This window comes from Adiantum capillus-veneris, chromosome 4, assembly GCF_014529385.1.
Source record: "Adiantum capillus-veneris isolate H3 chromosome 4, ASM1452938v2, whole genome shotgun sequence".
Lineage (NCBI taxonomy): Eukaryota > Viridiplantae > Streptophyta > Polypodiopsida > Polypodiales > Pteridaceae > Adiantum > Adiantum capillus-veneris.
This window is the reverse complement of record NC_140934.1, coordinates 13,977,227-13,993,691: the sequence shown is the minus strand read 5'-3', so window position 1 is coordinate 13,993,691 and position 16,465 is coordinate 13,977,227. Positions and strand designations below refer to the sequence as shown.

Genomic DNA, 16,465 nt, shown 5'->3' with positions numbered 1-16,465 from the left:
CATGTCAACAGCCGAATACCATAACAGTTAGTGGGCTTTGAAGCATTGAATGTTGCATCTGCACACAATGACATTGGAGATGCATTTGTACATACATGTGCTAAATCTTAGAAAGCTGCAAGATCATTCAAGGCTTTGCAAGATCCTAAGTCAAGTCCGCAGTTACAAGAAACATCCACCACATGTTTTGGCATGTGGCGAGCTTGGAGAGCCACATATTTTCTGAGCCCTGTGCAAAATGGCTTCTTGTTAGGATAACAGATTGTACAAGATGGAATTCCATCAAATGAGCCACATAATTTTAATTCATTGCATTGCATTAAATGTTACTATTTGATTGTTTAAGCATTTCAGCTATATTAGCATCAGCATATCTACAGAAAACCCATGGGCCTATTTTAGGTGTTGTGAAAAATCTCCATTGCCGGCCTGCTTGCATGGGTACAGTTTTCCATGTAGACGACAAGCCCTAGACAACGCTGATCAGGACTATTGAAAAAAAACGACATATGGATGTTTAGGAACTGGATATGGGTTCAAAAACAACTTCTCTTTCCGTTTTCTGCCCTCTACCCAAAATGACCCTAAACATGGCCTGCAGGAAAGACTTTGAGCCTTATAGACAACAGGTACGTGCATATGCAAAAGACAGACAGAACATGATAGTAATAAGCTAATAAGCCTAGTTGCCAAGAAACCTGTTTCTTCCACTAAGGACCTTGGGGAAACGTTTCTGAAACCTCGCCTATCTGAAACTCGCCGTTCTTTGAAGCCCAATGTGGGGTTCCTATCTATTCTAATTGAAGCTTCAATCTTAAAGCAAACCTTGACTTGTCTACCACATAAAACACCTAATTGTCTTACTTTGACATGTTGTGCAATGTGCGTGATTATTTAGTGTCCATGTGTAAATGTCAATATTTTGAAGTTTTTACGAAAACTCTCAGGATGACGTTTCAGATTTGGACAAAAACCTCCCGAAACCTCCCACTCCACAGCTACAATGCTAACAAGGTATAGGAAGCACTGATGCAGATCGAACAAGGGAACAATTTTGCATATGCTGGTATGTCAATAAGGTCATTGAATTATATCCAGGTATTCTTTAAAAAGACAACCAACACATTTATGTATACATGCGTACAAGTGAACCTGGACAAAAACCTCCCAAAACCTCTGAACCATTTCAAAACTCACAACTTTGCATATCCCGGTATGTCAATAAGGTCATTGGATTGTATCTAGATATTTTTCAAAAAGACAAAAAACACATATATTTATGTGCATGCATAGATCCCTTAATGTGTACATGTATGTGCATAGCCATAGATACACACCATGCAGACTCCTCATGAAAAATTTGAAAGATAGTAACCAAGCCTAAACTACACATAACCTCCTCCGAAATATCTTTCTTCATTTGCATGAACAAATGGCTCAAGCCCTAAACTGCAAGAGTTTGTTATCCATAAAATCAAAAAAAAAAAGGACTGGTAACCAAACAGGTAAAAGAGAGGGTCATGACCAGGGCAGCGTTAAACATATGTTTGGTCAAAGCTCAAGCATCAAATAAAAAATGACAGCACAGCTTCAGAGCGCACCTGATGCTTGTCTGGCCCCCTGTCTCAAACAGAAACATTTCGTGAATAGTCAGACACAAGTTATTGCAGAATCTTTTGAATGAAAATAGAATTGTTCATTGAACAGAAATAAAAATTACCTAGATCCCAAACTTGAAATTTGATGTTGTTATATTGCACTGTTTCAACATTAAAACCAATTGCTGCAAGATAATAGAAAAGTATTAAGAGACCCTTGACCCTTCACAAATAATAATCTGCCACCATAAAGCAATGACATAACAAATTTGTCCAACAAGCTGAACAATTTCATAAAGCATCTACTCATGAAGGTCACATCTGAATTTTAGAGACGTGTGCTTCTAGGCCTGATACCTCGACATTTTCAGTTGATGAAGAGAAAAAGAAGAACTGGTGAAATTTACGGCAGCAACACTGTCATAGCGTGCGTGCGTGCGTGCGTGCGTGCGTGCGTGCGTGCGTGTGTGTGTGTGTGTGTGTGTGTGTGTGTGTGTGTGTGTGCGCGCGCGCACGTGCATGTGTGTGTGTGTGTGTGGGTGTGGGTGTGGGTGCTAATAAAAAGAAGAAAATGGTATAACCTTTCTATCACCCAAGTGTGGTAGATTGGTTATGCCATTTCCCTCTTGAATAACAAATCTTGAGTTCAACTCTCCTCTTCGGCTAGATCTTTAAGGTCTCTTGGGATAGTTTCCTACGACGTTAAAACTCTCTTCTTCTTCTTCTTCTTCTTCTTCTTCTTCTCTCTCTCTCTCTCTCTCTCTCTCTCTCTCTCTCTCTCTCTCTCTCTCTCTCTACCCGCCCCTGCCCCTTGCGCTCCCCTGTTGCCCCCGCTCCCTCTCTGCCCCCGCCGTTTGAAGACCGCCCCGCTCCCTCTCTCTATTGTGATGCCCCCCCCTCTCCCCATCTATCGCTCCCCCCCCCCCCCCCCCTTTTTTAATTTAATTTAGTTTAAATTTTTCAATCTATCCCCCTCCCCCCCCCCCCCCCCATCTGTCTATCGCCCCCCCTCCTCAGTCTATCGCCCCCCCCCCCCCCCCAACCACCTCTCTCTCTCTCTCTCTCTCTCTCTCTCTCTCTCTCTCTCTCATTCTTTGGGCCTCACCGTAATGGATCAACGTCAAGGCCATGAATGCTTAATGGGTGTTGCACAAACTGTCACACTTGAAGAAGACTCTGCACAGGACACGGAAGCCGCCAATGTCTCACCTGTTTGCAAGCCGCGAGCAAAGGCAATCTTCATGCTCACGAATAAGCGAATGGCGCAGATGGAGAGGGAAATGAAGGAGTGGAAAACAGAGATGGAAGGATGGTGGAAGGAGAAGGCCAACCTCCTTCAAATGGTCTTCAATGAAGGCGCACACTAGAAGAAGGAGAAAGAGAGCCTTAACGTAGAAATACAGACACTCAAAGAAGAAGTCTCAGCCCCAAACAGGAGAACCCAAACGTCGAGATACGGGTACTCAAAAAAGAAGTCTCAGCCCTTAAACAGGATCTTGCTGATAGAGTAAGCAGTGGACTAGAGGAAGGCGAATTTCAACCCTCGGTAATAGATGAAATCAAGGAAATTAAGGAACAGGTAAGGATGATCACAGAGGAAGAGAAACTGAGTGTGGCAAAGACATCTTCATGGGCGGAGATGATAACAAGGACACAGAAAAAGGCAGACGAGGCTGAAAAATGCATTGAGGTCGCCAAGAAAGGGAAAGGTCAAGAAACTCCTTGTACACCGACGCTTATCAACATGGCTCTCGAAGAGGAACAAAGAAGGCGGATGCGAGCATGCATGTGAGAGTGACTGGTCTCAAGGACATAAACAATGTGGAGAAAGAGGTCACAAGCCTTACATCCATGATGGGGATGGAGAAGCTTTTGCACACAAAGGCATGGAGGGTAGGTAAGAAAAGTGATGGCACGGGAGAGTCTTCAAAGGGGAAAGCTCTCATACTACGCTTCCCCTCGTTGGAAGAGAAGAAAGAATTCTTGAGGAAGAGGCCTACTCTCAAAAAGACAGGTATTTTCCTCGGTCATGACCTGACTCTCTCACAGCTCGCACATATGAGAGAGGTAATGCCAGAGATTACAGCGGCAAGGGAGCAGGGAAAGATAGCCTTCTACAAAGATGGACGGGTGGTGATTTTAGAGCGGCATACTGCATGACGGTGCGAGACCTATGGGACCACACTGAATATGGCTACCTGGAATTATAATGGGTCTATGAGGTTGGACGTGGGTGCATTTGAGGAGAGTTTCAAAGACAAGGATATTGTGTTCTTCTCAGAGACTCATCAGGCCCCTGGACAGGTAATGCCACATGTGGTGGGATACAGATGGGAAACAGCTCACAGGACAAATGCGAGATCTGAGCACGGAGTAGAGGTTCGGGAGGAGTAGCAGTGCTATTCAAAGAGGAACTACAACCATTACTGCATATTGTACGAAGAGATGATCATGCTAGATATATGTGGGTGAGACTGAGACCTGACACAGGTCGATTCCTATATATTGCCATATGTTACTTTCCTCCCAGTACATCAATGTATGCCGCATCCAGAGGGCAGGCGCCTTTCTCTATCCTAGATGATGACATTTGGGAGTTTTCTAGGGATGGTGATATCATTTTCCTAGGGGACTTCAATGCCCGAACGGGTAACTCACAGACAGTCTTCTACGACACTTCAGATGAGATGCTTAGAGAGCTGGATGTGGGTGAGTTAGGACTTGACAAATGCTCAGATGACAGAGAGCAAACGGAGTATGGGAGATACCTCATGGAAATGACGATTACACATGGATTAGCCATACTTAATGGCTTATAGTGATTTCCTGGAGCAGCCGGTTTCACATGCTTTCCACATAGACATGGGGCCAGTACAGTGGATTATGTAATGACACAACCGAGCTTTATCCCCTGCATTCAAGATTTCACAGTGGGAGCCAGGCCAGTGGGCATAGCAGTAGATCATGCTCTCCTGACACTATCCGTTAAATTTCAGTATAGTACAACCCAGACATCAGGAGGCAGGTCACACGCCCGCTATACATTTACACCAGAGACTGATTTCGTTTATTCAGAGGAGATCTGGGACCGTCTTTGGAAGGCACAGCTGGCACAAATGGTACAGGCTTCTCAGTGGAGGAGTGCACCACGCTACTGACTGAGACATTGCATAGGGCTGCATCAGTGGCATACCCACACACTCAGCCGGGCAAGACACGACATTCTGGGAGCATGCCCCAGAATAGTTGGTACAATGAGGAGTGCAGAGAGATGAGACTCGAGAGCCCAGCTTCAGAGGGATCTTCTTTTAGGAGTCATCACTTACAGACAGTCTCGGATTGCTTTCCGACGCCTTGTGCGACGGAAGAAGCGAGCTTACCTAGCTCAGATGGAGCGAGACTTATATCAGATGTTTTTGAGTAGGGACTCCCCTCCCCCAGTGATTACTTCGCCTGAGGTGTGGGGCCAATATGCGACATCATTATATACGGTTCCTGGACAAGAACCCCTGCCAAACCCTACCAAGCCTTGCCCAGCTACGAGCACTTTCTTTACACCTGAAATGGTACAAAGGGCCATCAACAGGATGAACACCGGGAATGCATATGATCATGACAGTCTAGTATCGGAGCACTTTATACATGCCAGAGATATGCTGATGGAGGTTCTCGCAGTGTTGTTCAATCGTGCCATGTGTGAGGGATTACCTGAGACTTGGGAGGTTGTCTAACATTGTGCCCATCTTCAAGGCTAGTGACCCTACAAAGCCTGGGAACTACCGCACTATTATGGTTGGACACACATTGGCACGGTTGTATGCATCTATCCTGGAGCAACACTTGAGTAATTGGGCAGAGGGCGAGGGTGTACGAGAAAAGGGTCAAGCCGGCTTCAAGAGGGGTTTCTCCACTCTTGATCATATTTTGACACTCAGGGTCATCATTGAGGAGGGTAGAGCACATAGGAGACGGATATATTGTAGCTTTGTGGATTTTCGTAAAGCATTTGACATGGTACCAAGAGCTAGACTGATGCGCAGACTACAGGAGATGGGGGTGCCCATAGAGGTGATTTGGGGGACTATGGCTTTGTACAGATCACTGATGGGACATGTACGCACCCCGGAAGGGGTATCTCATTTAGTTCATTCTACTATTGGAGTGAAACAGGGCTGCCCATTGTCTCCTACTCTATTTGGTATGTATGTTGATGAGATGTCTGATTACATCGATAGAGAGGGTGACAGAGGTGCACAGCTGGCAGGGACGTGGATCCCATTGTTGCTATATGCTGATGATATTGTGCTGATATCTGACTCACTAGAAGGTATGCAATGACAGTCGGATGCACTATGCAGTTTTGCAGAGGATTGTGGATTGTGTGTAAACCTAGGTAAAACCAAGGTTATGGTGTTTAACACCACACCGCAATGGGTCAGGAGATCAGTACCCACTTTCAAATATGGTCAAGAGATTGTGGAGTATACAGATGCATACACTTACCTAGGGGTAGTCTTTACTGGGCCAAGATTTTCCTTGAGAAGAGCAGCAGAGACTAGACTAACTAGAGCTGGTGCGGCTCTGGGAGGAATGGAGAGGATGTGTTCGCAGGTTCAGTTCCAGGAACCTGGGACAAAGTTATGGCTCTTTGATACTTTGGTTGCCTCTACTATGTTATATGGGGTGCAGGTTTGGGGACCTTCTGTAGGCCAGGAGGGTTGGAGGCATATGGAGAAGCCCCTAGTATCTATGATCTCTCGGCTGATTAGAGCCAAGGCTTCCATACCGCATGATATCATTCGAGCGGAATTAGCTGCCCCTCCGATTGAGCACTGACTAGATCAATCTCCTTTGTACACAATCTGTGGGATACTACCAGAGACAGATATGCCAGGGTGGCTCTAGAGTCCTCCAGACAATTAGCTCTTAATGGGGATACATCATGCTGGTATGCACAGATGGCATCATGGTTTCAGACACATGGTTTCACCATGGATAGGTTGCCTCCTTTTCAATACTCTCTACAAGCACCCTTGAGGTCTTTGACACGAGTAGAGATTAATAGACTCATTCGTCAGGATCTGATCCAGCTGGACACAAGGAGGACATGGATAGAGCCGATACAGGAGTTGGGCACAAAGATGGCTTTCTATAGAGAGCATTTTCTCCACCTCACGGGGGATGGGTTTGTGATTTGACCTAGCTATATGGACAGGCATCTTTCTCATGGTGTGCGATGTGCCATTGGCCAGATACGAACGTCCACACATCAGCTCGAGATTGAGACTGGCAGATTCAGAGGGACACCAACAGATAGCAGGATATGCCGCTTATGTCATCTAGAGCCAGAGACAGAGGTACATTACATATGTCATTGCACACTGTACTATGAGATAAGTTTCATTGTCTATTCAAAGAAGGTTTTGGGCCTCTATCTAGGGTCATGAGTTATGAGGATCAGAGATGTCTTGGGCTATATCTACTTGAGCTACACAAGCATAGAGAAACTTTACTGAGGACAGCTGAAGAGAGACAACCCCATAGACAAATCACAGATTTCTTTACACTAGATATTATACACCCAAAAGAGCAGACAGAGGAGCAACCAACAGTGGAGAGGTCTACCCGCACTACTGGCATTCTCATAGACCGAGCATTGGAGCTAGGAAGCTCTAGACGACCCAGATGGAGAAGAGGAGCTACACAGTTTCGAAGGAGGTTACAGCAAAGGATTCGAGCCATACTTTTTCGTCGTCCAGAGTGCAGATGAAGATGGATCTCTACGAAGATAGATCTCTACTTCCCTCCCAAATTGTCTACACATTGTATAGCTCAGTTCACACATCTCACGCCTTTCGCCTTTCACACCTATCCGCTTAGTTTAGGATTCCATAGTATTTATATCTTGTTATCCCTAGTTTAATTTATTTTGTTAATCTGACTTGGTATCAGATACACTGCATTGTAACTTCCTGGTCTCATTGGTCACTTTGGCCTTTTGAAGACGTTAATATAACATTTCATTTCATTTCATCTCTCTCTCTCTCTCTCTCTCTCTCTCTCTCTCTCTCTCTCTCTCTCTCTCTCTCTCTCTCTCTCTCTCTCTCTCTCTCTCTCTCTCTCTCTCTCTCATACACACACCAGCGGTACTCTCATTGACCGAGCTATAGAGTTGGGGAGATCGAGACGACCGCGACTCATGAGGGGAGCCACACAGCACCGACGGAGATTGCGGCAAAGGATCCACAGGATTAGCACGACACCCAAAGTGTCGATCAAGATAGGCCTCATGCCACTGCTATACTATATCATGGTGACACTTATCCCGACTTTGTACCTTTGTGGCATGATACCATTGCTCAGCCTACTAGACACCCATAGGAGTCGGTAGCACTCCTATCTCAGTTCTTTGTTTGTAGTTTTCTTTGTTTGTATCCAGACTTGGTACTAGACTCATCATTGTAATCAGTTGGTCTCATAGGTCATTTTGGCCTTTTGTAGACGTTAATATATCATTTCATTTCATTTTCATCTCTCTCTCTCTCTCTCTCTCTCTCTCTCTCTCTCTCTCTCTCTCTCTCTCTCTCTCTCTCTCTCTCTCTCTAGCAGTTATGTTTAACCGTGCCATGTGTGAGGGCTTGCCTAATACTTGGAGCCTATCTACTACTGTACCTATCTTCAAGTCGGGAGACCCTATGGAGGCTGGGAACTATCGCACTATCAAGATTGGACACACATTGGCACGGTTGTACGCATCTATTCTTGAGTAGCAGCTGAGTAGATGGGCAGAGAGGGAGGGGATACGTGCAGCCGGGCAGGCAGGTTTCAGGAGGGGTTTTTCTACTCTTGACCATATCTTGACACTCAGAGCCATCATTGAGGGCAAATCACGTGGGAGACGGATCTATTGCAGCTTTGTGGATTTCCGCAAACCATTTGACACAGTGCCCAGAGCTAGATTGATGCGCAGATTACAAGAGATGGGAGTACCCACAGAGCTCATTTGGGGGGTCATGGCATTATACAGGTCAGTAGTGGGGCATGTACGCACCCCAGAGGGTCTATCCACACCGGTTTACTCCACTATTGGGGTGAAGTAGGGCTGCCCGCTCTCTCCTACTCTATTTGGTATGTATGTAGATGAGGTTTCTGACTACATTGAGAGAGATGGGGATAGAGGTGCACAGCTGGCAGGGACATGGATTCCACTATTGTTATATGCTGATGATATTGTTTTAATCTCTGACTCTCCGGAGGGGATGCAACGTCACCTGGATGCTTTGCATAGGTTGGCCCAAGAAAGGGGTTTGTCTGTCAACCTTGGTAAAACCAAGGTCATGGTATTTAATACCACCCCACGGTGGATCGGGAGGTTAGCGCCCGCCTTCACATACGGCCAGGAGAAGGTGGAGTATACAGATGCTTACACTTACCTTGGAGTGGTTAGTGGGCCAGCATTTTCATTGAGGAGGGAAGTAGAGACTAGATTGACCAGAGCCCATGCAGCATTGGGTAAATTGGAAAGGATGTGTTCACAAGTTCAGTTTCAAGAGATTCGGACGAAGCTCTGGTTCTTTGACACTTTGGTGGCTTCTGTATTGCTTTATGGAGCTGAGATTTGGAGACCTTCACTAAACCATCACGGGAGGACGGGCCGCAGTGATGGATGAGGGCACATGGAGAAGCCTCTGGTCTCTATGATCTCGCGGCTCATTAGGGCCAAGGCTTCAGTACCACGTGCTATTATACGAGCAGAGCTAGCTGCCCCCCCACTGGTGGTTGAGGCGCTCACCAGATCTGTCTCCTTCATACACCGCATGTGGGAACTTCCCAGAGACAGATATGCACGCCTTGCACTTGAGTCCTCTCGACAGTTAGTCATGCAAGGAGATACAGCATGCTCGTATAGGGAGATGACGTCATGGTTTCAAGCGCATGGGTTTAGCATAGACAGATTGCCTCCTTTCCAGTACTCACTGGATGCGCCCTCTCTGACTCTTACACAATCCGAGATCACCAGGCTCATTCGCCAGGACTTGACTCGGCTAGACACCAAGAGGACATGGATACAACCAGTACAGGAGCTATGCACGAAGATGGCTTTCTACAGAGAGCATCTCCTCCAGCTTACGGAGGATGGTTTTGTGACGAGGCCCAGATACATGGACACTCACCTATCTCATGGGATACGATGTGCTATTGGCCAGATACGCACATCTTCACACCAGCTGCGGATTAAGACTGGGAGATACAGCAGAGTACGAGCAGAGGCCAGGACATGCCCCCTGTGTGACATCGAGCCTGAGACAGAGTTGCACTACACATGCCACTGCCCCATCTACTACGAGATACGAGGCCGCTTCCATTGCTTGTTCAGAGAGGGCTTTGGACCATTCTCTAGAGTCGTGCGGTACGAGGATCAGAGATGCCTGGGTTTGTTTTTGCTCGAGCTACACAGACACAAAGAGAGCCTGATGAGCGGAGAGACTAGCCAGTCTCAGAGACAGATCGCAGACTTCTTTAGAGCTGCCACTCAACACCCGGAGGAGTTACTACCACAGTAGAGCTCGTCGCTTTACACCAGAGGCATACTGATCGACCGAGCGACTGAGCTGGGGAGATCCAGACGTCCACGACTGCGCAGGACTACACAGCATCGACAGAGGCTGCATCAGAGGATCCGGGTCACTTTGGCTCGACATGCACGACGCCCGGTCAGACTACTGACTATGGAGGAGATTGATGAGATCCACCAGCGACCGATGCTGGATCTCCTCTGATCTAGCTATCCCAGCTAGCTGTTTTAGCTGCTTAGTCCACGCCCAGCAGTGTAGGATTCCATAGTATTTTATTTTGTCATTTTGTCATCTTGTTACTCTGACTTTGTATCAGATCCACCACATTGTAACTTCCTGGTCTCATAGGTCACTTTGGCGTTTTGAAGACGTTAATATAACATTTCATTTCATTTTATCTGTGTGTGTGTGTGTGTGTGTGTGTGTAGGGTTGTTTAAATCTTAACTAATAAGACATAATTGAATTTTTACATTCAAAAGCCAGCTGGCCAAGGAACAATGAACTGATATGTACAAAAATAACTCAGTATCAGAATTATTTAGGTACAATGATTGTAGGAAAGAGGTCCTCTTTCAGTAGGGTTGGTAGTAAAAAAACTTCCCCGTTCCTCAGTGGGTATTTCATCACAGTAATGTTGCTTGCCAAAGAAAAGAAAACCCTCCAAGATAAGATAGAGTCCTTACCTGCATCCATCCAAACAAAACAATTCAGTTAGCCTTGGATGTGTTTTACAGGTATCAATGGACCATATCAATTGTTATCCATGTCCATCTTACAGAATTTAATTACTTTAGACAAGCTTTAGGTTATTAGATTTTTTAGCAGTCTTTACATATTCCATCCAGAATCAGTGGCACAATTTACCTTCTACTCTGAGTGGTGGTCTACTTTAGAAAATTTTAAAGAATAGTGAAGTTTACTTGTTAAGCCATAGCTTGGTAGCTATGCTTGAGCCCATAGTAGCAACCATAAACATACTAATCAATAGAGTATCAAACAAGACTCCATTTTTACCAAGTATAACCACATTTCTCGAGCCGTATCTCGGTATTTATGTCCAATTTCAGGGTACCAGCCATATACTTACCTTCAACCTCCTAAGATTTCTCCATAGCTTGGTAGCTATGCTTATACTAACAGTGGCAACCATATACTTACCAATCAAAAATAGAGTATCAAAGAACCCTTTTTTTTCAAGTGGAACTTTATGTCATGAGCCAAAAGGTCGGTTTTTTACGCCAAAGCTGAGAGTATATACTTACCTTCAAATCTTCAAATTTAGCATTCAATACAGTTCGGCAGTGTTCAGCCTTGTTTTTAGCCAAGATTTTTCAAGTTTCCACCGTCATAGGTGCTAGATGGGTTAAGATAACCCCAACACCTTCTCCTCATATGAAATCATGAGGTAAGGTATTATGCAGAAGTCCAAGAGTTGCCATATTTCTTAAAACAGAAAAGCCAGTCGTATCCTTGTCGGTGTCAAACAAAATTTTATCAAAAATAATCCACAAGCTTTCGGAAACCCAAGGTTCCATTAACATCCCATGTGGTTACTAGCCTTTGCTTCAGGCCAGAGCTAAAACGCAAGAGCTATATACTTACCCCTTTTCCTTTAAATCCAAGTGATTATTGATCATAAAAAGATTGTAATGTCCGGTTACTGTTAGGCCTGCAAAAGGAAGACCAGTGTCGGCCAAAACAGAGCCCAAAGAAGACCAGTGTCAGCTAAAACAGAGCCCAATAAAAAGCCTGTAACGGCAAAAACAGCGCCCTTTTCTTTTTTTGCAAAAAATCTTAGTCAAGTCGGTAAACAGCAAGACCTGCAGCGGCTTAGGTCAAGCCAAGAGAACTAATAATGCACAGTTCTTTCTCTTTAAAAAGCCTAGTCGATAGCAAATCCCCCCAATCCTTCTCCTAAGTCCCATTAGGTGTGCTTTCATTCAATCAGAGAATGCCTTGCTACCCTATCTAAGGGTTACAATAGTTATTTGAAAAAAACTCGTCTACGCAGAGTATTGCCAAACTTCTTAAAGTAAAACCCCTATGAAAATGAATGTTATACAGTTCAAAGCTTATGCTAAGAGAGCTTACTGTAAGCAGTATCAGAAGCAACCAAAGTTCAAAGATTTTTTCTAAAAAAAAGCCTTAGAGAAAAACCTGAGTGTTTTGCGCAGAGAGCTCCATAGCTCGTACAGTGAAGCAGACGGTATACTGGTTTTAGTCATAATAACAAAAATACACACAAGCTAAGTGAGGGGCAAGGTGCGCCCTCACCTTATTTATAGAGGTTGAGCTGCATTTCCTGATCGGTGAGAGAAGCAAGCCGCCCTGCTGTGTAGCGTCTTCAAGTGATGCAAAGAAACTTTGCAAGGGGAGATCCCAGCCCAGGATGCGCAGGCCGCCTACTATTTGTCATGAGAGCCCAATGTTTTTACTCACGCCTAATTCTAGGAGAGTTTTGTTAGGCAAGGGCATAGTCCCACCGGCCATGAGTGGCATGTTATGAGTCAGTGTCCCATGAGTGCTTCAGAAGGGAGGGGGGGGGGGGGATATATAGGAGGAGGGTGAAAATAAAGCATTTAGTAGTACCACAGTGTGTGTGTGTGTGTGTGTGTGTGTTGCTGCCGTTTACAGCTTCTGCAACCCCTGCCTCTGATCTCCTCGGCACTTCGCGCTGTTGCTGGGGTCTTTGCATGCGCGTGGGAGGACTGTTCGACGCCTACGTTTACGGCAGACCAAGGTTCAGTCTAGGTGTTTGCATCCCCTGTATGGTTGTGTGTGTGAAAGGTTGCGAGTGTGGGGGTGCGTGTGTACAGTTTCGTCCCCTGCTCTGTGTGTGTGCGCGCGCGCGCGAGCGCACGCATCTATGTCTAGACATGGTATGTGTGGGTGTCTGCTGTGTAATTTAGCCACAAGTTGGGGCCTATCAAGGAATGCTTACATGAGGATTTTGAAGATGCACTCCAAGCATGCGAAGGGCCTGCTCCTGCCACGGAAATGTGAATTCCTGTACAAGAGCTTATGGATCCTGTTGCTCAAAATGCCCTTAATGCAGTGATTCTCTTCTTCCCAAGTAAAATGCCTACTACTCAGGATGTACAATGGGTTGATTCTCTGCTCAAATGGCAAGCAGTCCGGAAGGGGGTTTACTTTGGCACGAGAGGATTTTATGAGGTCTTACTAGCAAATGTGGATGCTTGTGACACCTTGCTTGAAATGTCTCCTCTCTTCTTTAATACGCCCTACGCCCTCACCAAGGATTATCGGAGCCTTATTCACCATAAGTGCCTTGTCTCGGTTGAGTTGTGGATTTTCCTCGCACTACATCACTTTCTTCCCTTGTTGGCTGCCCAGTTGGACGAGGTCATTTGCCCTCCTAAGCTAAATGCAAACACAAATCATTTCTATTTTTAGTGGGACACTGATATCCCTACACTAGCAGCCATTTCGGTTGATTCTTGGGACACAATGATTGGAAAGCGCCCATTCAAACTCATATGGGGTAAATTTGCAAATTCTTGCTTCCGCTGTGGAAAATTTGTTCATATGCAGTCGGAATGTTCGAAAACAAATCTGCAGCCACGTCCTTCAGCTGTCCCCTCCCCTCACCCTCCACAACCTCCGAAATCTTCTCCTGAGGTACAAATCAAGAGTGCTTCTGCTTCCACCGAGGCAAAAAAGGAAAGCAATCACAATTGCAGACACTTTCTGCTTCTCCAAATGCAAAAGATAAAGGCAAAGAGCATGTTTCAACCTCTTAGGCTTGGATAATGCCCAAGAAAACTGTTAAAGCCTACACTCCGGCATCTTCTCGCAACTATGTGCCCCCATTGAAAAATGTTCCTCAAAAAAAAAAATCCTTCTTGTCGCACGGTTGTGACAAGCACTAACCTTGGTTGTTCGTTTCTTTCCCTTGATTTTCATTTAACTTTTGGGACCCTCTTGTCGAAGTCACAAATGACCGAACATTGTATGGATAGTTTGAAATGGCCGATGGCCGACACTTTGACCTACAACAGTGAAGGCCAAGTCACCACAAGATGGTTGGGTCGATCGGCACTGAAAGCCGAGTAGAAAAAGGGTAGCTAGGCTCAGTTCAAAGTCATTTAGGCCCCACGCAACACTTTATAAGTTGGTGGGTACTAGGCAATTAACTCAAAAGGGCATGAGGGACACTTGGCGGCACACTTACTCTGCAGGACACATCACTTGATGGGGGCGCCAAAAATTAATTTGGATTGCCTTCTTCCTCATTATGAGCCTACGGGGTGTGTGTGTGTGTGTGTGTGTGTGTGTGTGTGTGTTACAGCTTTAATGGAAAGCATGCCTTCTCCTCTGTTCTATGTAACACGATGATTCCACTCTCGTGCACCTCTCTCCCCTTTTGAATACAGAATCGTGATGCGCATCTATTCATCTGTATTACAATTGTGTGGTTCATGCACGAATGTCGAGGCAAGAGCCTCTTGCACAGGTACCCGATTAGCTGACTCCTAATCCCCAACAGGTACAGGTTGATTAGAAGAGATTTCTCGCAAGAAATCTCATCCAATCAAAGGGCAAGTAGACCTACAAGTGCGGGAACTGGACAGCTTGCTACATATGTGACCAACACACAAAACGGAGCCCAAAACAGAGAAATACCACCTGCTGTGTTTTTCTGCAGGTTTCGGGTTTGGCTGTTTTTGTTTTGAGCTTCGGAGAAGCTAAAGAATCATCTTACATGTGTTCTGGTGCATTTTAGAGGCTGAAAACAGAGGATTCAGCGTGCTGTATTTTCTCACCAGGTTTAGGAAAGTGCTCTAATGTGCTGGGAAAGTCACCTATTTCATAAGGATTTTGTCTGTAAAGCCCTCTACTATCATTACGCTGCCGAAATTGGCCCAATAAAAGTAGGACATCACGTAGGAGCTTACAGGTTTTCTCCAATTGGAATAAAGAAATACCGAAAGAGGCGCCAACCTTTGGGGCCAATGTAGTGTCACTCTCTACTTGGGAGCACTCTCGCTGTCAGGCCGTGGTTTATTTGAAGTGTTGAATTCCACTCTCAAGTTTATTCTTGAAGTTCCTTTGTGTCTACAGGGTGTCGCTATCTGCTTGGGAGCACTCTAGCTACCAAGCCGTGTTTTGTTTTGAAGTGTTGAATTCCAATCACAGGCGTATTTGTGAAGTTCCTTTATGTCATGAAGTTCAAGCAAGTAAAGATTCAAGTGAAAGCTAAAGTCTACCGCCCTTCAGCCCGGTTTCATGGTTCTGTCGCCGCAATAGAATCACTTCTTCCTTAGAGAGTGAGCCTTGGTTGGTTTGCGGCAAAGACACAGAGCATAGGAACTCCAAGGCCAGTTTGGGGTGCCACAAAGCAATTTTGGCATGGCTGATTTTTCCGACCAACAGGCACATATGACACCAGTGACGTAAAATGTCAATGGCCAAGGGGCGCCGATAATCCCTATTACAGTGCCCATGTTGCAGACAATTCCCTATGACAATTTGGGAGCACTGGAAAAGCCAAGAGCCTACAAAAAAGGTGGTGCAGCTATCAAGTTTGAAACTTTCAACGACTTTGAGGATAAGGCAAAGGCTCTTACTTTCCTCTAGCAATTTGATACAGCTTATGCAGGGGGAATTTTACAGAGGCCTCCAAGGTTAGGAAAGCTACCACTTTCTTGAAAGGCAATGCGCTTACATCGTGGACGACACTCTTGATGCAAGGACAGGCACCCGCGACATGGGTATACTTCAAGCAAATGTTTGCATCTGCTAGTTGTCAAATGAATTTGAAGCCGACGTCATGACGGATTGGCACCAACCCACTACGGCTACTTTCAAGCGCCTACACGAGTACAATTGGAGGTTCTGAAAAGCCTCTCTCTCAGTAACCTCCTACAGGTTTGTGCCATTGACAGAGCAGGTTGAGAAGTATTGTTGTGGGCTACCTAAAGGGCTTCGAGATTATTGTACAAAGAATAGAGTGGCTACCCTTACTCAGCTTATGGAAGTTGCCAACACTGGTCTTCTCTTGTCGAAGGGAGAGGACAGTGGGTTTCAGGGCAACATGAAAGGGGGTCAGCAAAGAAGCCCATTGTGAAAGTGACTCCTGAAGCAAACAAATGCAAGGAAAAAGAAAAGGAAGCCTTTTGTGTGCAAGTTTTTCGAGGAAAAGAAGGCTTTAATGGCTGAGAACAAATGTTTCATATGCGAGCAACCTGGTCACTTTGCTATAGATTGTCCACAAAGAAGAACACCAGCTGATTCGGATGACAAAGAGGACAGCAAAGGCAAGAAGCCCA

The 16,465-nt window shown here is 45.5% G+C and overlaps 1 protein-coding gene across 1 annotated transcript in view; it reads right to left on the bottom strand.

The window, feature by feature from the left end:
* ARF3 (ADP-ribosylation factor 3) overlaps nt 1–16,465 on the bottom strand; it is a 131,295-nt gene that overhangs the window by 71,386 nt on the left and 43,444 nt on the right. The window contains exons 3-4 of the mRNA XM_086510175.1: nt 1,721–1,783; nt 1,602–1,620 (exon numbers count right to left, since the gene is read on the bottom strand). Coding sequence (XP_086366301.1) covers nt 1,602–1,620; nt 1,721–1,783 — 82 coding nt within the window. The remainder of the gene's footprint in view (nt 1–1,601; nt 1,621–1,720; nt 1,784–16,465) is intronic.